The 26,095-nt window shown below is 49.3% G+C and overlaps 1 protein-coding gene across 3 annotated transcripts in view; it reads left to right on the forward strand.

Annotated features, from left to right (window-relative positions):
• Nucleotides 1-26,095, forward strand: part of PPP6R2 (protein phosphatase 6 regulatory subunit 2) — a 94,263-nt gene that overhangs the window by 12,301 nt on the left and 55,867 nt on the right. For all 3 annotated transcript variants that reach the window (XM_068670204.1, XM_068670207.1, XM_068670206.1), the window contains exons 2-3: nt 10,963-11,095; nt 23,410-23,655. In XM_068670204.1, the coding sequence (XP_068526305.1) occupies nt 23,429-23,655 (227 nt within the window). In that variant the 5' untranslated portion in view covers nt 10,963-11,095; nt 23,410-23,428. The remainder of the gene's footprint in view (nt 1-10,962; nt 11,096-23,409; nt 23,656-26,095) is intronic.

A 26,095-nucleotide genomic window follows, 5' to 3' on the forward strand; every position in this document is an offset into this window, starting at 1 on the left:
TCTCCCTGCTGCGTGATTATGAAGGGCAGGCATGCCACCGGTTTGAATTTGAAGCATATTTATGAAGACTGAGGTTTTCCAAGTTACAGACTAGATGGGAAGGAGGAGGCTGGCGAGGAGGCTTTAGGTATTTCTTGCCTTTAATTTTCTCTCTTTCACGTTGCCTTCTTGTGGCTCCGTGGACAGCTGCAGCACAGAAGTGCAGCTGGTGGCAAGGTGGGAGGTGGCTGCCTGAGAGGAATTTGCTTGGTTTCCACGTAGCGGTGGGCTTCAGCAGCTCCAGTACTTGCTGGGTACGGCAGGAAACCATCAGAGCTCGCTCAGTTTATCACAGACCTCTCAGGGATAAAATCGCAGTAATCGGAAAAACTCCCTTCAGGTGCTGTAACATTTGTCTTCTTACCAAACCTTTCATTTTCTGTTTTTTTTCACTTTTCTTCATGCCTGGTATGAATGCACAGTTGGGACAATCAGTGCAGATCACTGATGTAATTGTCGCTCTATTATAACGTGAATAAGGAAACGTTTCTGTCAGTGCTGTTTCATCCTGGAGATGAGCACTGAGAGTGGGGAAGGACCAGTCAGACCCAGCTAAAATCCTTCCATACAGCTGGTGATCGGTAGGAGCTGCTCGCTGGGTCTGGGCTCTGTTCCTCAGGTGGTTTTGAAAGGTTGCACTAACAACTCGTCCCTTGTCCTGCTCTTAAGCTAGTAACTCCCTTCTGGTCACCTCCTGTGCAGCGCTGCATTGTGCAGTCCCGGGAAGACCACAAGCATCTTCTCAAGCTGGAATTTTTAGAAAAGCAAACGTCCAGCTGCTCAGAGAGGTAGTGGATGAGATCCCGTGGGACACGGTCCTTAGGGGGGACGCAGGATCTGGTCAGAGCTGTTTAAGGACATTTTTCTTAGGGCACAGGAGCTCTCTGTTCCCATATGTGGTAAATCAGGCAGGGAGAGTAGGAAGCAGGCATGGCTGAGCAAGGATCTACTGCTCAAACTGAGGCAGAAGGAACTGCACCGGTGGTGGAAGCAGGGCTGTGTGCCATGGGAAGAGGGCAGAAATGATGGGCAGGGATGGGGTGAGGAAAGCCAAGGCACAAAGCAGAGCCCCTCATGCTGTAAGCAAGGAGCAGGTCCGGGACCTCCTGACACAACTGCACAGCTACAGGTCCATGGGGCCCGATGCCATCCATGCCTCCCAGGGGTCTGAGGGAACTGCCTGATGTAGTCCCCAGGCCTCTCTGCATTGTATTTGAAAAATCCTGGCAGCCAGTTGAAGTCCCCAGTGAGTGGAAAAAGGGAAACATCACTCCTGTTTCTAAAAAGGGTGGGAAGAGAACCCAAGGAACTATAGGCTGGTGGGCCTCACCTCTGTGCCTGGCAAGATCTTCCTGGGGGCAGTGTCAAGGCACACGCAGGACAAGGAGGTGATCTGAGACAGCCAGCAGGGCTTCCCCAGGGGAAAATCATTCCTGATCCATCTGGTGGCCTTCTGTGATGGAGTGACTTCACTGTGAGGGTGGCGAGGCGCTGGCACAGGCTGCCCAGAGAAGCTGTGGGTGCCCCATCCCTGGAGGTGCTCAGCATCAGGGATCAGCAGCAGCTCTGGGGACTGAGCTTGGTGTTTTTTTGTTTTGGATCTCCTGGCTGCTGGAGCCAGCTCTAGCTGTGCTGGAGCTTGCCAGTTAACTGTGCATCAGTCTGGAGCTTTGGAAGGTATTTAATCAGCTGCTTCTATGGCAGCCTGTGTGCTTGCTGGCTTTATTTAAAGTTTGTCTGAATAGGAAATGCTCATTCCAGAAAAGGGGGGAATTGTGATTTCTGCCTGAATGGGCCTTGACCTGACTGCCAAAGGGAAACTGAGGAAAACGGGTGTTGGAACTGGGAGCAGGCAGGGACTGATCCTTCTACCAGATGGAGCGGCTTCTCGTTGGTGTGCTGCTGCTGTGGGGTGCTGAGGGATGCTTTTGCATCCGTGGGTGGCACTGGTGGTGTTTGGCCTTTGTGCCAGCCCCGTTGTGCAGTGCGGGAGGATGTGCGGGTCGCTGCCCTCCTGAGGCATGTCGCTGCTGTGGCTTTGTGCTGTGCGTGGTGCCGCAGGCTGGCGGAGATGTTCCAAAATTGTTCTAGAGACGTTAGAAAAATTTCTAAATAGGACTTGTTTCCAGCAGGAGGATGCGGTTTAAAATACTGCTGGAAGCAGGCGGCACGGGGAGCTGAGGGTGGCTGCGAGTGCTCGAGGAGAAACGCCAAACTTCTGCGCTGACCTGGGGAGTGCTGGAGACCCTGGGGCGGGCTGCAGTGAAACTCTGCCTTGTGCTTGGCCTGGCTTCAGCTGCAAGCAAAATGCCAGGTCCCCCTTCCCCTGTCCCCCCCGAGGCTGGCGTGCCCCTTGGGGCAGCTCCGAGGCAGCCTGGCTTTGGGGGGCTCTCTGGGCACCGGGCAGCCGCTCTTCAGGGCTGTTACTCGGTGTGGGGGCGATGTTTTCCAGATTGGAAAGGGCTTCTCTCTTAGTGACAAGGAAAGAATGGGGCAGAGCAAAAGTGAGAGCAGGCATCTCTTTACTAACCAAACTTATTTATTGCTGAGTCTTTCTGGCGAGTTAGGCTGACGTGGAAGACTGCCCAGGAGCTCTGCAGCCTTTTTGTTGGTGCAAAACATGTTACTGTAGGAGCTCGCCAGACACATTTCTTCTGGCTGGTTAGCCAGTAAGTCTGTTAATAGGTACCAAACAGCTTAGCAGTGCTATTTTTTTCCTCCTCCAAGCTTCCAATGGACCCGAAGACTTGGAGCGTGCTACTTGTCAGCAGCGGGCTGCCAAAGCTGCCTTGGAGGGTTTGGAACTAGACACTTTTTCCATTTACTCTGCAAAGTTGTTTCTCTGGTAGTACAAAAAGAAATGTTCTTGGAGCTCTTGTTATGCAAGCTGGCTTTCAGAGAAGGTGGCACGCAAATAATGGGCTGTGTACCTGGGAATCTCCTCGTGGGCACTTGGCAAGGAGGTGGGAAACGAGCACACCAGGAGCAGCAGCTGCAGGTTCAGTAATTCCAGGAGTGATACTTTTGCCACACGTGCAGCTGATGTATGTTAAAACTTCAGAAAGAGGTGTGCTTCTTGTCTGCACCATGGTTTGGGTGTGTTCTCCCTGGTGTTTCTGTAATTGCTGTGCTGTCCCTGTACCGTCGCGCTCTGATGGCGCGGGATCATCGGTTCCAACGGCATCTTAAAACGTCTGTGTAGAAGTAAGTAAGGAGTTCTTACATCTTGCTGTTTATTTCTTAGATGCAACGCCAAGCCCAAGATGAGGAGTGCTATTCTGGAGGTGTCAGCTATGCAGGGTATTTTTACTGGGGACATTTTCACTTTCTTTTGTTTGGCGGAGGGGTGTGCAGCAGTTGGTGTGGCGGCGTGAAGCACCTCTCGGGGTGCTCTGCTCTGCAGTGTGAGGCTCACTTCCTTTCAGCTGCAGATCTGATGAGTAAGTTGGTGCTCTACCTGTAAAAGCACTTGCAGGGAGAAGAGAAGAGCCTTGAAAATTAAAAATACGCCCCAGGTTCCCGGATGTAAACGCAGCAGTAGCACGCTGAGCTGCCGGGAAGTCCGGCTTAGGAGCCGTGTGCTCTTGTAAGTCCTGCCGTGAGCCTTTTAAGACTGGGGCAGTTCAGTCAAGCAGTCCTCACGGCTGTTCAGCTGCTGTGTGTGAAAAGGATGCTGAATTAGGATGGTCAGATTGCATTCCCTTTGGGTGAGGACAGACAAACGCCGTGACTGTAGCTTGGAGCCCGTGCGCGGTTGGAATCGGTGCGGGTGCAGAGCAGTTTGCACCTTTCTGCCACGAGCTTTTGTGTGAACGCTTGCTGAGGTCCTGGACACTAAATTGGTCGAAATGACCCCGGCCATGCTGCTTGCGCCCTCACCACACGTTTCCTGCCTGCTCAGCACCCAGCCTGGGACCAGCACCGCTCGTGCAGGGCAGGAGACACAGCAGCACGGGCTGGGAGGCTGGTGCTGAGCTCAGCGTGGTCAGGGCAAATAACTTGTACAAGATCAAATTATTTCTTAGGTGTTTTTCTTTCTTGCTCTGGCCAGCATAAGTTGCTACTTGTGTTGTTGAACACGTAAATAGAAACTGTTGACAACCCTGTTTTTTTCCAAAGACAGGGAAGAGGAAAACTGAGGAGAAGAGATTCTGACCTCTCCTAGCAGCAAGGCCTGAGTGTGGGAGATGCATGATAACACGGTGAAAATAAAATGGTGAAAAAGCACAGGAGTCACAGTGCTTCCAGGTTCCATCAGAATTGCTTCTGGGCTGCCTGCTGAGTGGTTCTCTTATAGCTGTTTTCATTAAAGTTGCTTCTTTTGTGCCTTGAGTCAGGAGCAGGCTAAGTTAGAGAGTGGGGTTCTTCGTTTGGGGGTCTTCCAGAAATAGCTGTTGTCAGCCCTGGCCTCGGAGGGAATTTTTTTTCTAGTGAGGGATTTTCTAGTTGCTCTGCTGACAGTTTTCATTCTGTCTGTGCGCCCCATCCCCTGAGCTTCCACTGAGAGCTCAGGCAGGGGTGACCCTAGAGCATCTCGTGCCTTTTCGCAGTGACGTGGCTCCAGGGTGGCGGTGGCTTTGTCTGCCTTCTGCAGCAGTCACGGCACAAAGACTTCGGATCTGTCTGAGGGCTTCATCGGAGATGACCTGGGACTTCACAGCACGCTGGATTTTGGAGACTCACCTGTGTGGGGAAGCTGTGACTCTTCTAGGCAACTTAGCTGTGCAGTCAAAAACTTGGGATAACCCAAATTATCAAGTATCTGGGGAAAATCTTGGAGATAAAAATACCGAGAAATAAATTCCTGTGAGGTAACAGTGGTGTTATGTATGAAACTGGCAACTCTCCGCAGCTTGTTGAGTTACTGAGTGGCTTGACAGCTTCTTAAAATGGATTAGAGCTGACTTAAAGCATCAGCTGGGGAGTGTGAATGAGCAGGGCGTTACGTTGGCAGGAGGAGAAGAGTTGGTTGCAGTGACTGTCCCCTGCCTTGTAATCGTTGGGCTTCCTTGTGACACTTCTGGTGTTACTGATGTAAGAAAGACCAGACCGGTGCTTGAGGCCTTCCAGATGACTGCAAGGCATTTTTTGGTAGGTTTTAGCTTCTTTCTAGCCAGTGCTTTTGACAGTAAAATGCTGTCCTTGATTTTCTTCCGTGCCACAGTGCAGTGCTGTTGGGCAGTTTATTGCCATAAATAACTGCCCTGCAGAGTCCTCAGCTGGCGCTCATTGTCTGGCCATGCCTGACCTTGTGGACGGGACTTCTGAAGTCTTAAACTCAGAAAAAAGTGATGACTTCACGTTCAGCCTGTGTTGTACTTAACAGTTTAGAAAATATTTCCTGCGAGCTCTGCTGCCATAACGTGCTGGTTTTGTTAGGGGTCAGCTTCGGAGAGATTGCACGGTGCCTGGCCAGAAGGCTAAAATAGCAAGCGGGCTGGGTTACGTCTATAATTACCAGTCTCACTTCATGTATCTCATGATTTGCATATCGTTTTGCAAGCGTCCAGATGGAGAGGAAAATAAGCTCTGAGCCTGGATGTACAAGGGATGTGCTCTGAGCTCCTGGGGGCTGTTAAGGCTGTTCTGGAGGTGGGCTGGGGGCAGCAGGCTGCTCCCTGGCCTGGGAGCAGAACCAGAACGGAAACGGCAGGGCCTGTGCTGCTCGGAGGAATCCTGTTATCACAAAAGTACAAGAATATTACAAAGTTAATCAAAGATTAAACCGAGCGCTGGCCGCAGGACTGCGGTGACGTAGCTGTCCCTGGACCCTGGGCAGTCCCATTGCTGCAGAAATGCTGCCGATGCTGCCAGTTACCCTCTGGGCTGAAAAAGATGTGAAATGTCCAGTTTGCTGTCCGGGGGAGGTGTTGAAACCAAGCGGGCCGTGGGTTAAGGCAGCGGGCAGCCTTCGGTCTCGTTTGGGAGCAGCGCAAAGGCTGTGCCGAGAGGGCTGACGTGCAGCCGGCCGCTGGGTCTTGTCCGTGGCTCCTGGGGCTCAGTCATTGCTGAGCCACCAATTTTCTGCTCCTGAACATGCGCTGTTAAAGGGGGGGGGGGGGCAGGCAGTTCGCTTTGATTTTTGATGTCTGCAACTTCCGTCGAGCTTCAGGCACTCTGAAAATCTGCGGCAAGCAAAATCCGCTTCTGAAAGTGGCACGAGGAGGCAGTGGGAGTTGGAGGAGGGGGCACCCTGTGATTGTAGCACAGCTCCTGGAAAGGCAGCACCACTGAGCGCTAAGCACGTGCTGGTAACTACCTGAAGTATCCTTTAACTGTGCGGTGGTTCGCTGCTGTAAGCTGCTCTTTGTTTTCTGCTAGGACCAGCGACAATGGGAATATTGAACTTCTTGAGTTGGGGTTGAGTCTCAAGGATTGTTGGGTGGATTTTTGGCTGAACGGGCACCGGTGTTAAAGAGTGCTTGTACTGCTCACTTGGTGCATCCCACGGGAAAGATGGCAAGGCTGACTGCTACGTACTGTCCTTCCCTCTTTTTTTTTTTTTCCCCTTTGATCACCAGAAAAAAAAATCATAATCCCATCTCAAAGCAGGTGGGAGGGAGCTGAATGAATTCCAAAATACATGAAGTGGTGGTGAAGCAGATCAGAGGATTGTTGGTGGCTGTTGCTGCTTTTGTTAAGCTACCTGACTGCCTGTCCCCCTGTTTACCTTCTATGGACATACCCTGCAGAAATGCTGTTTTTTTGTTTTTTTTTTTATTTTGGATAGCTAAAATTTGAACTTTAATAACAAAGTAATGAGGAGCATGGCAGGTTATACAGAAGGCTGAATTTAGTGAATCTTGCTTGGTGTTCCTGATCAACTACATGAGCGTTACCAACACAGAACAGTGGTAAGACTTTAATTTCTTTAAAAATAACTGTTTTTGTACAGTATTAGCATGAGGTGCCTGTCCTTCCATGGGCTCACACCTTGCTGCTGCCAGGTGCCTCCAGAACACATGGGGCAGGCAGGAGTCTCCTCTTGCTCTTGCTCTGCCAAAGCCATGAGAATGGCTGGTTGGGGATGCTCCTTTGCCTTCATGTTATCTTTTAAGAGTTAATTATATTATTTTTACCTAGGGATTCGAATTCTCCTCCGTCCAATGCCTCTTGCAGATAAAGTGCCCTCCAGTGCCGGTAGTTACTTAGGAGGAGCCGCGGTGCGGATTCGCTGCGGGGAGGGCGCGCTGCAGGTGCCTGGGTGAGGTTTGATCACTTTTTCCAGCTTCCACAGTAGCAGGGGGAGCCCGGGGAGAGTTCTCTGCTTAATTACGGCTCCCTCGCCCTGCCTGCTCTGAGCAGAGGAGCCCTGTGAAAGCATCAGAGCTGCAAGAGGAGCTCCGGCCTTCTGCTTCTCTGTTGGGTTCCAGTGATGCCAAGAGGAGAGTGATGAAAAAAAAATAAAAAAAATCCCATTCTGGGTGGAAGTTGGTGGCTGGAGAGAGCAGAGAGCGTCACCTCTGCAGCCTCGGAGGCTTTCCCAGTGCTGAGCAGCAGGCCTGCTTCTGCTTTGCTTGCATTCAGTCACAGGGCTGGGACTGAGCTGTGCTTCCCTCCAGTTTTTGGGATGCCCGCTGATCTGTGCCAGGCTCCCCCAGAGGTGCTGAGCCACGCGTGGGCAGCACTGGCCCTTGTGCTATGGCACTTGTGCCTCTGGTCCTGCACCATCCCACAAAACAAGGGTGGGCGCAGCGCGTCCTGCAGGCCCCTCGGCAAGTCGTCCCCATGCAGGAGCTCGTGGGGAGGGCTTAGGGAGGCAGTCCTGGAGCTGGGCTGCTCGTGGCTTCTTTCTCCCCTTGCTGAAGCAGAAATGCTCTTCCAGGTGCCCGTACGGCTCTGCTTGCTGAGGTGCTTTTGGGGCTGTCTGCGTGGATCCCAGCAGGAGCTGGGGGATCTCTCAGGAGCCTGCTGCTGCCTTAGAGACCGCAGGGAGCAGCGCTGGGGAGGCGGCCGTGCTCGTGGGATATTTGGGGAGAATTGCACAGAGCTGCACCGCTGTGATCTTGTGCTGGCTTAGAACAAAGCTTTGCACAAACGGGACTTTCGCTCTTGACTGATTATTTTAATTTGCGTCTTTCATGTAGGGATGCGTGCCTCCAAATGCATTAACTTAAAGATATTTTTAGCAGTTCCGTATATTTGGAAACATACTGGCTAATGAAAAGCTGTAAATCTGCAGTCTCTTGAATTCCTTTAGATTTTGCTCACACCAAACTTTGGGCAAGTTCCTCGGGCGTTTTGCCAGCGCTCTTTCATAAAGTGAAAGTGTTTCAATTTTTTCTGCCTTGTTCTTTCTAATGACTATTTGAAAGGTTTGGCTCGTGTGTGACTGCTTTGAAGCTGGAAATCATTAAGTAATGACGAGCAGTACATTTATCAGCCTCTCATTCTTTGTATAACAACTTCATTATTCGCTTGCATAACCCGAGAGTATTCCTTTTTCCAGGGGCTCCAAGACGGGCAGCGATGATGATGACGAGGTGCTGGTGCCGCGTGGTGGCATGGAGTGCTCAGGGCGGTGGGGTCCCTGTGTCAGTGCTGGTTCCTGCTGCTTGCTCCCCGCAGGCCTTGGGGAGCTGAGTGGTGGCGTCCTGGGGTGGAATTTGAAAGCAGCTTCTGTGCCGTGTTTGCAGCTGAGGATGAGAGGAGCATAGGGGTTACGAGGATTGCTCTGACCAGGTCTCATCCACGTCCCTGTGAACCCGCAGGGAGCTGCACGAGGCCGGGGCCGGGCTCTGCGTGGCACTGCCCAGGGCAGGAGCAGAGGCCCCGGGTGCAGCCTGCAGCCAGGAGGCTCCCCCTGGCCCCCAGCAGCACTTCACCCCCCTGGGGGTCTCCAAACCACCTGGGAGTGAGGCTGGGGGGCCTGTGAGGACGCTGGGTGCCCCCAGCCTCAGCCAGGCTGCGGTTCTGTGCTGAGCTGCTTACATCCCATCCCTGGTAGCGACGTGTAGCCCCTGACAACTTTTGGTTGTGGAATTCAAGACCTAATGTAAGAGGACACTGCAGCCCCTCCCAACCCCAAAGCCCCTCGTGAACCCCTCTTCCTCCAACATCTTCTTAATGCCGGCCTCTGGGCAGCTGCCTTGTTTGGTACCTCTGAGGATTTTATTTTTTTTTCCCAAAATGTTTGTCTGCATCCTTGAGCTGTCCAAACCTTCATTATCCATTCAAACCAGAGATCTGTAGAATTTTACAAAAACTCTTGGCTTCAGTGGCCGGGCAGAGAATTGTGTTGATTAGCTCGGCCTTCAGAGTAATCACTTCCCTATTGATCGTCCTCAGGCACGCTGCCTTGCCGGCGAGGACTTCCACTGTGAGCCTTGGGATGTGCACGCTGGAGGTTTTTAGGCTTGGAGCAGGTTTGGCACAGCAGCACCTACGGACACTTGATTTCCAAACCCCAAAATGCTCTGTTGGAATGAGGAGGGCAGGCAGCTCACATGGAAAAATTGGGAGTATAAAAAGATGACAGCCATGAGCGTGAGGCTGATGTCAGGCAAGCAGTGTTGGAGATTAAAATTAAGGTTAAATTTGGAGGTTAAATGCTCCTTTTCAGGCTAGGACAGTGCCGCGTGGGCTTGCTTCCTTCACAGCAGGATGTGGGAAGGCTGTCCCAGTAGGACAGGGCTCTAAAACATGAATAGGTCCCCGGGGCCCTAAAATATGAAGATCCTTGAAATGCTTTTCCAGGGAGAGCGAGATGGGTCCTGGTCCGTGTCCCCCTCCCCCCCGTGTACTCGGTGGTACAGGAAGCTTTTGGGGCCTGCTGGGGCTGTCCCTGAAGCCCCAGCTCCCTGTGGGCTGTGTGGAGGTGTGAACGCCGGCGTGGCTCTGGGCTCAGGAAGATCCACGGGGCGCTGCGTGTGCCAGGACTCAAACACAGGTGTGACAGAACCAGGGCTGGAGCAGTCCCATGAGTTGTGCAGAAATATGGTTTATCTGGACAAGCACAGCAAGCAAATGCCCAAATGGTAGAGATGTTCTGGATTTCCATAACAAAGCAGCTTTTAAGTACTAATTATGCTCTGTTAAACTTGTGCTGAAGTTGTTACTCAGAGCTTTTCTTCTCACCCTTTTAAGTAGAAATACAGCAAAGATCCAAACTACAGATTCATTTCCAAAGCAGTTGGATTTTGAAGGGCTGTGGAGGAGCAGCAGGCTGAGCTTTCTCTGCAGTTCTGTGTCAGGGGGCTCATGTGGTCCTGAGCATCTGGGGCGATGCTGATTCCTGTGGGCAGCTGGGTGCTTTCAGGGCAGCACTTGGTGGGCCCTGGGGTCTGATGTGGGCCCTTGGGTCTGATGGGGCCTGTGTGTTGTCGTCTGTAATGTTGAAATGATGCAGGGTGAGTGCTGGGGAAAAGGAAAGGCATCAGATTTACAGACCTTAAATGCACGCAGTAAGACCTTGTGTGCTCTGCCCCTTCAATTCAGACTTTGGGTCCCACCGTGAATCCTCGGCTGCAGCCACTGGGGGCTGGCTCCTGGCCCCTGCACCCTCCTGAAGGCCGGAGGGCCCCTGGACATGAAGCACGGGGATTGTTGCTGCAGGCAGTCTTGGAAGGAGTGAAAATGACCTTTGGGTTTCCCTGACAACCTCAAACTTTCTTTTGAAGTGATGTCAGGAGGAGCAGTGTGCTCTTGGAGGAGCTACAGCTCTCGCAGCTGAAGCGAAGGCGCGGTTCAGCCCTGTGCTCACGGCCTGATGGAAAGGTTCACGCTCCTCCCGTGCTACAGGAGGGGAGGGGTGATTAAAAGGGGTAATTAAAAGGACTCATCTGACATGCTGCTGGCTTTGCACACCTACAGTACTATCACAGATTTTGTTTGAGTAAAGGGCTGTGGGGAAGTTTGTTCAGGCAGAAGTCTTTGACTGTCAGTTGCCCTTGGTTAACAACCACTTTCTAAATTTTTTTCCAGGATAGGAAGCTCGAGAGAGAATTCACACTGGATGAAAATAATTTCCTGAAGCTGGATATATTCCAGGAACCATAACCCAAATGTTTCTCTGTCCGTGGAGAAGATTTCACGTTTGAAATAACTTCTACTGAAGGTACGCATGTCTACCTTTTCTTCTGAAGCTCAATAATGTCAGCACGTTTTGTACTTCTGTAGTGTGTGTGCTGGTGGTCGCTGCTGTGGTTGGTGTTGATATTTCACACCTGGAGGCGTTTGAGAAGGAACTGTAACATCACCAGGAGGGTCCTGCTGGTGATTCGGGGCTGGTTGTGTGCAGCTGGGGAGCTCTGCTGCTGTTGGATCTGCAGACTGGGCCTGGGGTGTGCTGGGCAGGATACTCCCTAAAAGCAGGCTGAACTGCCAACTGCTTCCCAAAACATGAACGTGAATTTAATGCCCATAGTTAATGGGAAGAAGACAGAACTTTTTTTTTTTTTTTTAACTTTCCGGTGGCTATCTATAATTCTGGAAGCTGCTTGTGGCTCTTCTAAGAAGTGGCAATATGGAAATGACACACAGAAAAAACGCTTGGTCACTGGGGTAGTGAAAGTGAATAGGCGTGACGTGAGAGTGAAAGGTTTTCATCGGGTGAAACTGGAAGCATGCACCAAAGTGATCAAGCAGGCAGCTTAAAGCAAGTGGAAGTGCCCTTGCATGCAGCCTGTAATTACCCAGGGGACTTGGTGCCCCAGGGTTATTTGGAGATGTCCTGGCTCTGTGAGGCAGGGTGCTGGGCTGGCTGCTCGTGGGAGCAGGCAGTCCTTGCTGGATCCATGCACGTGGTGGAGCTGATGGATTCGGTCATGTTCCTGTGGGTATTTCAGTTAGGAAAAGCTTTCTTAATGCTACAAAGGTAAGAGACTGTGTGTGAAGAAAGGTTTCTCTGGGGGAGTAGGCTGTGAAGGAGCCCCCTTTCCTCTAGAGAAGTACTAGAAAAGTCTGCTGAACCCTTGCATGGAGTGAAAGCATTCTCAAAGCTCCTGAGAGAATTCAGGAGATCCCCAGGTTTGTTACAGGTGAGCTGCAGAAAGAGGTGCTGCTTCTGCTGGAGCTGGTTATGGTTACGTAGCCTGTCAGACCCGATGGTTTGAAACTGGTGAAAATGGTTCTGGAAGCCATTTGAGCTGCAGCACGTGAATGGTAACAAGGCATGTGGTTGTCTGTGCCAGCAAAATAGATAGAAATAGAAAATAGTTGGAAATAAGTGTAGCCCACTGACAAATTGCAGTCACTCTCAGGACCCAGCTGGCTCAGGACGCTGATAGCTGCTCCTGCAAAGGATGTGCTGAGGGAGCTGAGAGCCTGGTTTGGGGAGGGCGGGCACTCCAGCTTGCTGGCAGCCTCCAGGTTGGTGGTTTATTCTGAACTCGCACAGCTGTGAAATGTTTGAGGATCCTTCATAAACCTGGTTTCTGTCAGCTGGTCTAATGAACTCGGTGTGAAGAGAATTGAGCTTTTGGACACCATCACCTTCTAGGCCAGTAAACTCCTCGGGGTTTTTTCTTGCTGTGTGGAACATAATTAGTACTTCATTCTGCCTCTTCTTAAATTGGCTGCTTGATAGCTTTGAGGTGTCGCCATTCTGAGGTTTGTAGGAAGCTGTAAATTGACTGCCGATCCTCCTCCTCAGCGCCATTCACGGCTCTTTGTATCTGCTGGGTTCCTGAGCTGCAGCCATCCATCAAGTCGAGTTTCATGCGGCTTGGGAAGAAGCCGCGCTTGCTCTAGTTCTGCTCAGTCCCGTAGGGGAGCTGATCAGACCAGCTGTACTTGTTCTAGCTCTGCTCTCTTCGCAGGGAAGCTAACCAGACCAGTGCTGGAGATGCAAACACACGATAGTCAAAACGAAGTCACGCCTTCTGTTTACTTGCTTATTCCTACTCGTAATAAATCCTGGTGCTGCTTTTACGCCCTTGGCTGCTGCTCCGTATGGAGATCCTTGAGCAGTGGCTCCCCGATCTTCTCCTAGTGGCTGTAACAAGCAGCAGCTGTTTAATTTGTTCAAGTGCCACATTGCTTCCGAGGAGGGCTGCTTGTTTGGTCCATGCTGGCTGCAGCACTTGATCCTGGTGGAAGCCAGGGAGGTGGCTCCGTCCCGAGACAGCTCCGTGAGCCCGCGGGAGGAAGGAAGGAGGTCCCGAGCCTGGGGTGGGCAGGCAGAGGAGTGCGAGCGTGTGGAAGTTCAGAGGAAAGGAACAGGACAGCGTGGGATTCACCTCGGATCAGCGTGGTGCTGGTCCTGTCTGGGCACCGGGCGGCTGCAGGGCCCTGCTCAGAGGGGCACTGACGGCTCGCGGGTGGGTGCTGGGTGCTGGGTTTCCTGCCATGGGCAGAGCACGGGGTTCGAGCTGCCCCTTTTCTTGTCCAGTTGCTTATTACCATGCAATCGTTCTGCAGCTGGTCGTCAGCTTTGAGGTTTAAGCTAAATGTTTTTCTGTGGCTAGTAAATGCTGCTACCTTGCTGCTCGTCTTTCTTCTGATATTACTTAAAAATACATCGAGGAGCTCTGGTTCTTTTGGGGCCTTACCTGCTGCGTTTTTCTCTTACTCTTTATGTTTATACCAGCTGCTGATTGACAAGAAACTGAGCTTTTCCTTAGGATTATTTGGAGCAGTCTGTGCAAAATTCTTCTGTGGGGCTTCAGGCGAACCACTGATCTTACTGTTCTTGGCCATCTGTTTGTTTTTGTTGTGTTTTTAATAAATTGCATAACAATTTGCTTTAAGCAGACTTTTTGAAAGTAAGTTTCAGACCTCAAGTTCACCAGGTTAAATAATGTGATTCTTTATTTCCTGCACTGGTTGTTCAGCAACAGTGTTTTAAAGCTGTCAAGTGTTTGGGTGAGTACCACTAGTCCTGGTGATCCGCTGTCATCTCACAGCTGTGTTCTGAAGCCGTCTCTGTTCGTGCTGCAGTTGGAGATAATTCTCCAGGTGGTTTTCTTTTTCCCTGTATAGAAAAGTTTGATCGTTTATGCTTATAGGGGAAATAAAGGAAATTTCATATAAAATTTGAGCAAAAAAAATCATAGAATTCATTTCAGGAATCCACGTCTGGTAAGACTAAGGAGACACGTCGAAGTGAGTGAGACCTAGCGAGACTCTTCGCCCCTGACTTAGCTGCTGAAGCAGTTGGCCTTTCATGTTTTCACTAGACAGGATGTTACAGGAGAGTCAGAAGGATTCAAAAACGCTTTCATTTTGGAAACAAGAAGGATAATACACCACTCAGCATTTCCATGTGTTTCCACTTAGTTGCTAAGTGGAAAATGTTCAATGTTTTATTTTATCAGGAATAGGCTTAAATAGGCTTAAATAAAAAGTCCGTAAATCTTGGTAATTTCCTCCCAGTTTCCAGGAGGAGTTGCCTGTGGTGATTTCTGGCCCTCCAATGTTCATTTTTACTGGTCTTGGAGTACTGAACGCTCCGAGAGCATTCTAGAAGGTAGGAAAATGGTGTGGGATTTTGGTGTGTGCGAGCCCATATTCGGTAAAGCTCAGGGTAGCCTTTGGTAACTATGGAAATAGCTACGGGAATGATCCTGGACAAGATGCAAATGCAGTAATTAAGACATAAATTCATCCGAAGTTTTAGGGAAAGTAGGAAATGTGTGCGTTTATGGCAGCCAGAGAACTGCAAGGTGCTGTAGGTGTTACGGTAACACAAGGATTGGGCTGCCCATCGATGAATTTTAACCACGTGTTATTTCTGCAGGCTTTTTTCTAGTGAATGTAGAGGCCTCTGTCAAACTTAATGACACTTGGTGAAGGCTTTAAAAAAAAGCCCTCCCTCCACCCCAGCACAACTGTTAACTGAAATAAAGGCCTGACCACAGAGCGGAAATCGCTGCTAGGCGGAAGGATGAGACAAAGCGAGGCAGGAGGGGCAAAGCAGTCGCTGAAGTCCCCCCAAAAGAGAAAGTAGGCTTTTGATGCTACCTGGGTAAGCCATGAGACAAAACGTGGTGCTGACTGAACCACGCGGTGAGAGAACTCATTTATGTTGTGTAGCTATCTGCCCCAGCATCTGTGCTCAGTCACCAATGGCTCTGCGTGTTCTGCTGGTTCCTGATTGAAGCCTGCGCATACCTTGTAAATATTAAAACATTCCTGGAGTGTAGTGTTGGCAAATAGCAAGTGCTTGAATGACAGCTTAATTCTACGTCTATGAAATTTAGAAACGTTCTCCACAAAGCAGTTAATCTCCAGAAATGGCGTTGTGCAGTCACAGGAAGCTCGTTTCCTGAAGTCGTCGTGGTTCTCCCTTCGGTGCTCCTGCAGAAATGCTCAACCAGCAGCTTTACAGGGCTTCGGTTGTCTGACTGAAAAAGCAAAAGCTGTTGCTACTTTGCAGCTGACGCAGATGATCCAGACTGAGTCCCGATACCTGAGGTGTGGCAGGTGCCAGGAGTAAGGTGTGTTTTTGGGGACGTGTTGGGGCCTCATCTGGTTTGGTGCCCGAGCGTAGCAGGGCTTAGTGCAGCTGTGCCAGTGTCTGCCAGCACAGATCATTCATTTCATTAGCAAACTGGGAGGGTGGTGATACCTGACTTGTTCAGAAGCATGTAGGAAATGTTTGTCTTTCTGTTCCGGTACTGAATTACAAGACTAACAAGCCCTGCCTCCTCAGAGCTCTGCATCTGGTATTTCTTGCCCACAAAACGTTGGGGAGGAGGTGGGGATGTGTTAGGGACAGGCAGGCACTGAGCAGCAAAAACCTTGCTGCAACAAACCCGTGTCCTTCCCTGCTCACACAGGTGAGCACAGCCATGGACCACGTTTAAAGATGTTTTTACAGAAAACTGCAACAGCTAAGCCACTTAGCATTTAAAAATACAAGGAGCACCTTTTGGGCACCTTAGTTTTGTTCATTTTTTTTTCTCCTGTCCTCCATCTCCTCAGTATCCTGTGTTTTTTATCTGCCTCCTCCCTGTGTCTGGAAAGCACCTGCCTGCCTTCAAGGCTGTGAATTGTCATACAGGCATCAAAGCAGTCTTCTATACAAAATGTTCTGAACCTGACCTGGTTCTTGCTGTCAGTTGCAGCGTGAAATATTTCCTGTTACTCCTAATGGTGTGATTTACCAGAGCTTCCTGCTGGTGGCAGCCTTCAGCGATGCGCTGGGTGTTCCTCCACCTGGCTTACAAGGAGCCTACTTTGGCAGCTCCACGCAAGAACAGAAGGAAACTAACGGATCAGAGGGCTAAACTGACTTTATTTTGACACCAAAGACGATTGTCATAGGACAGCAAAGCACGTTACAAGTTGCATTTAAGACCGTTTCTTTCTACTTGTTTTGCAGTTTGTATTGCCCCAGCCGATACAGGATTGCCAGAGCCTCCTCTTCTGTTCGGTAGCTCTCTAGCAATAAAGGTTTTCTATTACCCTGTGGTATTAAAGATGCAGAGGATGGGGAAAGTGCACTTATTCATAGGGATTAAAAATATACCTATGTTATTTTAGGTATAAATGAAAATAGGGTCTTAAGGAAACTGCTCAGTAAACTTTTTGCCCAGGTAAAATCCCTCCCAACTGGGTGTCAAGTGCACCGATGCGGTTGAAATAACTCCCTGAAAATAAGTGACCCAGACCTGTTTTTGTTACGTCACTGTAAAAAGCTGGACTCCAAAGCCATGTGAACAGCCCTGGTGCGTTGGGATGTAATTTGGTGACACTGAAGGTGTTAAAGGTCAGTACCAGTAATTGCTCGAGGGCTGATTAAAGCAGTTGGGGAAAATCAAGTCCTCAAGTCCCTTACAGACTGTTGATACGTGTCGTGGCCGAATCGGAGGCAGAATTGCTTGGTAGCCTTCTGTCACCTTCCACGTTGCTCTGACCTAGGCTGCCGTGCAGACCCCACCAGCACAGCCCGAGCAGTCCCTGCAAACCCTGCTGGGCCTCCGGGCTCCCAATGGAACAGGGAGAGCTCTGGCTTCTGCCTCTGCTGCCTGGAAGCAGTGTGGGCTCCTTGTTGCCTTTAACACTGCTGAAGGCAACCTGCAGGTCGGACTGGTGTCATTCTGACAGCTACAGTGAGTCCCTTGCAATTTTTTTCCCAAACAAGAGGGCTGGAAAGAGCTTTAAAAGAAAAAATTATCAAGAGTTATCTTGAGTAGCAAGAATGTGAACCTTGACCCAAACATGTTTATCCTCATGTTCTCATGTTCTGATTTAACTTTCTTTTTTTTTTTTTTCTTGTTGTCTGAGGAAGGAAAGTGAAACTCGAGGAGCGGTGTAGCAGGGATTGTTTTGAATACCTCCATGTCTGTAAGCAGCCTGTTGGTATCTCAAACGAACTTTGCCTCTACTACAAATAAAGACAGGCTGGTGGTGGAGGATAACAGCTTGGTGAAGAAATACCCGGTTAAGGAAAGCTTATTTTAAGCTGTTCACAGCTGCGAATCTCTACAACATCCCTGCACTGCTAAGGCTGTGCCAGTTCTATAAAATTGGAAACTTGAACGTGGGGACAATAAGTGAACCGTGGTACAGAGGGGTTTTTGGTACATCAGGGAGGTATAGGCACATAGGGGGGTTTGTCATATGAGGCAGGTGGAAGAATGACAATTAAGTAGCTGAAAAGGAACATTGTTAGAAAAATTTAGAGAAGTCGAGTTCATTTTGACCAGTAACTATTTAGGCTTAATGGGTAATGCTGCTTAGTTCTGTGTTTGGGTAACTGAACCCACAGATGGTGTCACGTCAATAGTCGTAAGGCCAAGGGACAAAGCTGAGTAAAAGCTTCATTTTGGGGGTAGAGCTGCATTTGCTGGCCTTTCTCCAGGTGTATGCATTAAAGTGCACTGCCTAAATTGATCCGTCAGAGCTCTGAGCCCCACAACTCACTGACAGGTCCTGGGAGGCACGGGGGGAGCTGGGTGCTGTGCTGAGGTTAAAGCACCCACGGGGGCTCCCCTCTGGTGTGGGTCCCTTTCCTCGGGGATGCCAGGAAGCCTCTGAGGGCCTCCGGTGTGAGGACTGGGACCTCCTCAAGGGGAACGGCTGTGTGGGAAGCGGTGCAGCTCACTTCAAAGGCACGGGGACCACGCCAAGCTCCATACGGAGATTCAGCAGTTCTGCAAGAGGAAACAGGGCAGACCACAGAATTACTCGGTGTAGGTGGGATGTTCCTTGTCCTGCTCTGAGCAGAAAATAGTGTCCGTGCCTCTGAGGAAGAGGCACAGCCTCCCGAGGGGGCCACTTCTGCTTCTGTCCTCATTCAGACACAAGCTTCAGCTTCGGCAGTGACCGCGTAGCTTGTTGTGAGCAGAGTGTGCTTCGTTTCCTAACCTCTGGTTACTGACTTCCCTGCAAAACCTGCAGCTCGAGCACAGAACTCGCAATACTTAATAGTTGGGAACACTTTAAAACTGGCAGCATCCACTCCTTTGTGGTCATCCGTCCTGGAAATCTTTTTTTCCATTAGGTGTGTAAGATGCCCCTGGCTTGATTTAATTTCCTGGTTTTCCTTTTCTTGAGCTGTGCAATGCCACGTGCTGCTAGAGAAAGGATGCTCTTTAGTGTTCCTGTTTCTTAGCAGCTCCTCGTCTTCATCCATCTCTCGTGATGTTCTGTTTTGTATTCCTTAACTTTATAAGTGGCTTCTAGTGCTTATAGTTTAGCATTTAGAAGTTCCTCGCCCTTAGCTTTCTGTTATGTCATCCGTCAGACACTGCAGTGACTCTTTGTAAGCCGTGCATCACAAGTAGAAATTGTGAATGCAATTTATTGGTCTTGTAATACTCAGACTCTCTCGCTGTTTTCAGTTCCTCTGATATTCAGTGTTTTTTTTTTTTTTTCTTATCAACTGTTTGTCAGGAGGAGAAGATGCACTTTTTTGGTTTATAGAAAAAATGTGGATGCATTTCTTAGTACCAAAACCAGGCTTCTTCTCATTGTACCTCCTGTCTCTGAGACCCTGTGGTGGGTCCTGTTGATGGGCTGGAGCGTGCTAATTAATGCTGAGGTTTCTCACTGTAGCTCAGGTACCTTATGGGGACATCCCATTTCTTAAGGCCCTTCTGTTCTGACTCCCCACAGTTTGTGGAGAATGAGTGCCCCGTTAGTGGTAACTTAGCCGCAGTGAAACACATGACAGAAATTAATTACCTAATCACTGCAGAATGGGGCAGTTACTTTAGTAGATTATCATTTTTTAGGTAATAATGAACATTTTTGATGTTGACACCCTGGTGCCTGAGCTGCTCGCTCAGCCTCAGCCATGTGTCTGCATCCAGAGGCTGCGGGGCTCAGGCCACCACTCATCGGCCTCTCCTTGGCACAGACAGCTGCTGTAGAACCACAACAAGGTGCAGGGAGAAACCTGCAACCGCTGGGTTCCTAACGGGTTGGTCTCCAAAGGTAAGCTCTGTGTGTTGGCCGTGCACGCCTGTGGGATATGTATGTATTTAGGTTAGCCGTGCACCCAAACACTCTTAATTTAAGGCCTTTTATGTCAGCTTTTCCCTCGGTGAATTTATAGCTAAGCGTAGTTCGTTAAAAATATCTGAAGAACAGTTTGTGATGAACACGCTATGCGGGCAAACAGCATTACTGCCACAGAAATGTCACGTAGGTTGAAAATTCAGATGTCTGTTCCCAGCTCAGAAATTGGTGGAAGCGCATTGCCATAGCTGCGCGGACAGATGCAGCAGCTCCTGCTGCTTGCTGCAACGCTGAAATTTAACTTTTTTTATTTCAAGAACATGGGGAGCTCAGATTAGAAACCACTTCTTTCTGCCACATGTTTTGCTATTTGTGGTGGGGGAGCTGCTCCCAGAGGATTGGGATCGGCCTAACCTGGTCAGTTTGGGGACATCGCTAGGGAGCAGCGGTGTTGGACCCCGTGGGACGTTCAGACCCATCGTACCCCTCCCCAGCCCCACGCCTGGGTGCTGGTAGGTAGCTGCAGAAGCTGCGTGGTGCTCAGGGTTTGGCTAAAACCATCGATATTGGGTGTTTAAGAGGAACTGGGTGTGAAGTGCTTTTCTGACCAGGATCTCGGTTCTGCGTCCCCTGGGATCCGGGCCGTATACATCCCCACGAGGTTATGGGATCTCTGCCTCAAACTGCCTGAAGCCAAGGGCCAGCTGGTGAGCGTGGTGTGGGGAGGATGGAGGGAAGGTGGAGGTGGTTACGAGGACGCTGAGCTCTGTGGGGTCATGTTGGAGCTGTTCCCTTTGTGATCTGCTCTTGTGCCACCGCCAAGTTCACTTTGTCACGTCAGCGCTGCCAAGGACAGGTTTGCAATCGCTGTCTCCATTTCCAAGTCTCTGAGATGAACAAGGAGATTAAAATAAGAGAGAGTGACGATGTGGGAAAAAGCTCTCCAAACCAAACTCCCTGTGACGAAGGTTGAAGCACTGAGGGGAGCTCCAGAGAGCCGTTATCAAATATCATGGGTAACGGAGCTATGCCAAGAAAAAGAGATGCCTTCATTTCATAAGGTAACGATCCTTCTGTTAGGGATCCTTTGATGCACACGCACACAGAGAAGAATTCTTAAACTGTAAAATAATAGAAGAAATCAATGTTTCTTCTAATGTGTTTCACTGTAAGGCCTTCAGTTGCGGGTTGTGTTAATGTTAAACTGAAAGGGACCCAGGTATTTAAACAAAGGTAATTAGAAAATGAGCCTCAGCAGTATCAGAGGCCCCCTTCTTCAGTAAACCTCCCTGCAGGAAAAACAGGGTTGGTTTCTGCTCCTTTTTTAAAAAGGATCATTTCAAGAATCTGTGATAGAGGCAGTTATGCAAGCGATGGAGCTAGCAAAGGATGGGGTGTGGGAACGTGCTGGAGAACGCAAAACTGAATGATCGGAGCAAGTGTTCTGCTGCTCCAGAAATAGAAATGTGGGTTAGGTTAAAAAAGGCATTGCAATGCTGCTGTACGATCCCGTACATCTCCAGACAATCTGCAGTGTAGTGCTTTGACATCTTGCATCCGATTTGCTTCGTTTTTTAAATGTGTTGTGGCTTAATAGCGTTATTACACAGAACATTTATCTTGTTTGAACTGCATTTATCACCTTTGTCAATGGGGAATGGCAGTTACTCTCATTTCTTTAGTATTAATGATCGTTTATTTCTTGCAAGTCTCCGCTCCCCACAGCCTACACCACGCCACTCACCCACTCCCCTGTGTGGCATTGTCCCCTCGCTGTGCTCCGTGTCCTTCAGAAGCTGGCTCTTCCTTTCCTTAGGCTTCTGCACCTGTGGTGGGGCCGTGGGCTCGGAGCGAGGATGGGGCAGTGCCTGGGGAAGGATTTGATCTGAAACACAAAGTGGGAGCCAGGAACGAGAGGCTGTACGTGAATCCTCAGGTAGTTACCTGACTGAGCTGCTTTTTGAAGTGCAGGTGAGGGCTTGAAGGTACCTTGTACTTACTGAAGGTGCTGGAAGTGTCACTGGGGAAGAGGGAAGAGGTGGGTTACTGCCTTCTGCTCCTTGTAGGGAATGGTAACAGACCCAACGATGAAAAATGAAATGAAGCTCAGTAATGTAGGTTGTGCCAAACTGCTCTGAGCTCTTGCTTTGGCAGCTGATATTCTAAACAAAAGAAATTCAGGAAGTTGTCTTTCTTTGTGGAGGTCATTAAAATATTTTGTACAATAGAACGAGATTGGGAAAGGTTGTGGTTGGTTTAAGAGTCAAAATGAGTTAGCCAGGTCCTGAGTGAGATGTCCAAGGGCAGGATTGTAAGAGAAAATATTAAGCTGGAGGAGGAGCACTGGAAGTTTCTTAAGGATTGGGCTGGGCATTGTCTGGTGTAAATAACGCCTCTTGTGAACATGTATTGGGGAAACGAATGAATTGGTAGAGCTCACATAGAGAAAAGTCAGGATAACCGGAAAGGAAGTGTTAGAGGTAGGAATGGGATGGAAATGAATAATATAACGTGCAGTGCTCTGTATTTATATTTATGTTTGGAGGGGAATTTCTTACTGATCTACATGGCAATAGTGAATATCTGCAGAAATGCAGCGTTCAGTTCACATCACTCACTGCAGGGTGCCACAGAGTGCAGTGGGTGCAGGAGGGGACACAAGAGGTGATCCCAAAAGCTGCAAGCTGGGTAGGGCGGTTCTGTGACCACAGCCAGGTGGGCTCGAAGGGGGCAGGACGTGCTGCTGGGGCTGGCTTTGTTCAGCACCAGACACTGCACCGTGGTTGTGTGGGACCAGACTGCAGCCCAAGGTGTTATTTGGGAACTTGTCGTTGTATTTGTTATATGCAGCCTCACTTTTACCATTTTTGCGAAGGACTGTATCAAAATCTGTTGAATTTTGTTGGGATTGATGTAAAATGTCCATGCAGAGCTTCCTGTGAAGAAGATGATGGTGAGGAGGGTTTCCTTTCACCAAATGCCTACAAAGGCTTCAGACCCAGAGTGTGCACAAAAGGAGAGCCTTGCTCAAGTTCCAGTTTCAGGCTTTGATTTGTAGTTTCCTTTCACCACTCGTGTAGTTGGTGATCATCTTTAAGCCCCAACCCGAGCTCGCAGCACAACGTGTGAGCCCAGCCTGGCTGCCAGGTGGCTGGGTGCAGACTGTTAGTGTCGGCTTTGGGACGGGCAGGAGCAGAATCCGGACATGGACCAAACTTTGGCAGCCCAGTCCCATGTCCTTTAGGTAACAGGAACCACCGGTCTCCAAGCCGTGCTTTTCCCCCAGGAGGAGGAGGGTTCAGGACTGCTGCAGGGGCACGGTGCCGTGGGCTGCCTCGTGCACTGCTGACATCTGTGGGCACCCAGGTGGGCTCTGCGTGCACCAGCAAAGTGTGCTCGCCTGCCCTGCCAGGGACCACTTGGCTGTGATGTCTGTGAGCTTAGTGGCTTGTAGTCTAGTGTTCATCTTTCTTTACTTCTCTCTTGCCTCTGTTGATACGCTGAAGGCCTTTCTTCCTCTTATGTAAATAATTAATTGCTGAAGTTTTGGCCAGTGAGCACAGTTCTGGAAACTGTAGTAGGAGTACAAAGAGGGAAACTGGGGGCAGTGGGGTTTCCTTGTCTGTGAATGGCCTCTGTGTGATCATCACCCTTCCCATCGCGGCACCTGCTCTCCTAGCAGGCTCTGCACAGGCTGCTCCTAAAGGAAGATTCGGTGCCATCATCTGATGCTTTGCTTTTACAGATCTCCCCGTTTGTGTGTATGAACACGCTCTGTGGTTCTAGTTCATCACTTGCACTTAAAGCCAGGTCATGCATATATCACCTCCACTGTTGGTATCATACAGCTGTAACCCGACTTCTCACACCAGGAATCAAACAGTATGTGATAATTTTGTGTAAAGGATTTATCTGATTCTTAAAAGCTGGCTAGAAGCTATATTGAGGTATTCTGTTCGGAAAATACAAAGGAGGAATAAATAGTGAAGACTGAAGGGTAACCCCTGTTCTTCTGTGTTACAGCTAGGTGTGTCCCATCATCATGTTCTGGAAGTTTGATTTGAACACAACATCGCATGTGGATAAGCTGCTGGATAAAGAAGATGTGACACTTCACGAGCTGATGGATGAAGATGACATCTTACAGGAGTGCAAGGCTCAGAACCGCAAGCTGCTGGACTTCCTCTGCCAGCAGCACTGCATGGAGGAGCTGGTCAACCTCATCACACATGAGCCCCCTGTGGATATGGATGAGAAGGTCCGCTTCAAGTAGGTATTTGTTTTCTGTCCTATATGAGCAAAACTGAATGAGAGATCTTGATGTTAGAAATGCTCTGGTGCACAATGACACAATATTTTTGGTCGTGCAAAAATCCTTCAAGTACTGAAAAATATTTCACAGCATTCTCATATTTGTGGTGAATTTTCAGAAGCTTGTTTCTTTATTATTGATGTTTTTTTATTAAGATTGTCTAAAAAAAATCCATGTCTTGCTGTTTCTTCAAAAACTTTGCAAGCAGAATGATCGGTATCCCAGTAGTTTCTTTAGTACATTTTAATCAAAATTAATCATAGAATATCTGACCCACAAGGAACGTGGAGTCCAACTCAAATTGCAAGCAAATAATGAGCATTATGCTCAGAGTTATAAATTTCCTAACTTGATTGGTTTTCAGTAGTCAACCCACAAAAGAAATTGATCTTTACAGTGAATAAAACATGTAAGTTTTTCCATGTGCTGCATATACAAAATCTGTAGGTTTCATTGCACATGTAGTGAGGGAGAGCACCTGTGTAAACAACCTCTTCTTACTATGGTGAACTCCTTAGATGTGCCTGATTCTCTCATCAAGTTGTATTTATGCATCTTATTTAAGTGTATACTTGAAAATATTTGCATTTCGAATTTGGGAAGTTTGTTTTTCTTTGCGAAGTTTATGTAAAAATAAAAGGCTGCGCCATGTATAAATAAATTAATAAAAGCGTACGAGTTTGTCGCTGTGGGAACGGGTCAGTGTTGGTTATTGCTGTTGTTGCTAGAAATCTGCAGAAGGATGGGATTGTTTAGGTTTAGTATTCCCTGAGCCAGTCAGTCTGTTTAGGTGACTTTCCAGATAAGGAAATGCCAGGAAATGCATAATGTAGGAACTTGGAATACTGCATGGCTGATCTGCAAGGCTTCTGCTACCAAAGCTGAATTACCAGAAGGAGCCAGGAGTATTATTTTTATCCTCTTGTCCTACAAGTGCGAATTTCACACAGGTACTCCTCAGCCAGGAGCACAGCACACAACCCTTGCCCAGAGGCTGGGGGGTCTCCTCCTTGGGGATCTCCAAACCCACCTGGATGTGGGGCTGGGCCAGGGGGAAGCAGGTGGACCCAGAGGTCCCTTCCCAGCTCCACCAGGCTGGGATTCTGGGATTCTTTGGCCTTGCTGCCTTTCCTGCAGTGTGTCAGGGTAACTGGCTTTCCTGGGGGCTTCACGCAGCTCTTTACCCGTGTTGTTTTCACATCTCACCTCAAACAAGCTCAAACCCCAAATCTCTTATTGAAGATGCTGGGTAATACCTTTCCTTAATGAAGAAAAACTGATTAAAGTTAATGAGCTGAGAAAATGCTGAACAATGTGAGACTTGTGCACACCTTCTGGTAAAGGGCCACGATGAGGTACCAGGTGCCAAGGGCCATGGCAGCACTAATTCATACCCTTCCCATTGCACTGCAGAATGCTCTAGCATTTCATAAGCCAGGCCATATTTTTATTTCCTGTATTTTAAGGTTGTGATAAAGTTCGTATCTCTGCTCCTGTGTGCTGCAGGGTGAGGTGGAACAGCCTCTCCTAGCCCAACAGATAACGCAGTAGGAGAGGGGAGGCAAACAGATTGCTCAAGAAGCAAAATCCCTGAAGGAGGCTGTTCCATGAAGAGGGAAGCTCAGTTTGAGAGCGCTTACTTCCAGGTGCCCTTGTCTTTCACAGGCAGGATGGCATGCCTCTGTGGCAGGGTTTGAGGATACGCATGTGGTTTAGGGAGCCCCAGGTCACAGGGGCAGCCCTGGGCTGGAAGCAGCATGCCTCCAGCTGCCTCCAGAGCTGTGGTCCCTGTGCTGGAGAGCTGGAGGAGCAGCTGCTGTTGGGGAGGCCCTAAGTGCACAATTTAACTTACCTGCTGGACAAGCGGGTGCAGTGATGGGCAGGGAGACCTCCATTGTGGAGCAGGGAGTGCTCAGCTCCTGAGAGCTGCGTGGTGCCCTGATTGCTGGGACACAGCTGCTCTCATGCAGCATTTCTCTGGAAGTGTGTCCAGCACTACACACAGGTGGGGCAGAGGAGCTCTTCCAAAGCAGGGTGAGGCACTGGAGAGAGGATTGGGAGTCTAAGTGTATTAAAAACCAGGGGTCCTTTTGGAATAGATAAATCCTACGTGAGAAGAATAGGCTAAGTCCAAGCAGAACCCAATTTTTGGCTCTTAAGAAAAGGTGTTAAAAGTTTTTAGACTGTAACAGGGAAGAGAGAAGCTTGGTAGATCTGGAAGGCTGTGCAGCTCAGAAGGATGTGTGCTGTAGAACCAGGATCGTCGTAGTGCTGTGTTCATGAGGTGTCAGTAGGATGGAAACGTGGAGTTCAGAAAGGAAACTGCCCAGGACAGCTCAGCCGTAAATCCCCTTCCAACCACGGCATGCAAAACCAAACAACCCAATGAAGACCTGT

Source organism: Anas acuta, chromosome 1 (assembly GCF_963932015.1).
Source record: "Anas acuta chromosome 1, bAnaAcu1.1, whole genome shotgun sequence".
Lineage (NCBI taxonomy): Eukaryota > Metazoa > Chordata > Aves > Anseriformes > Anatidae > Anas > Anas acuta.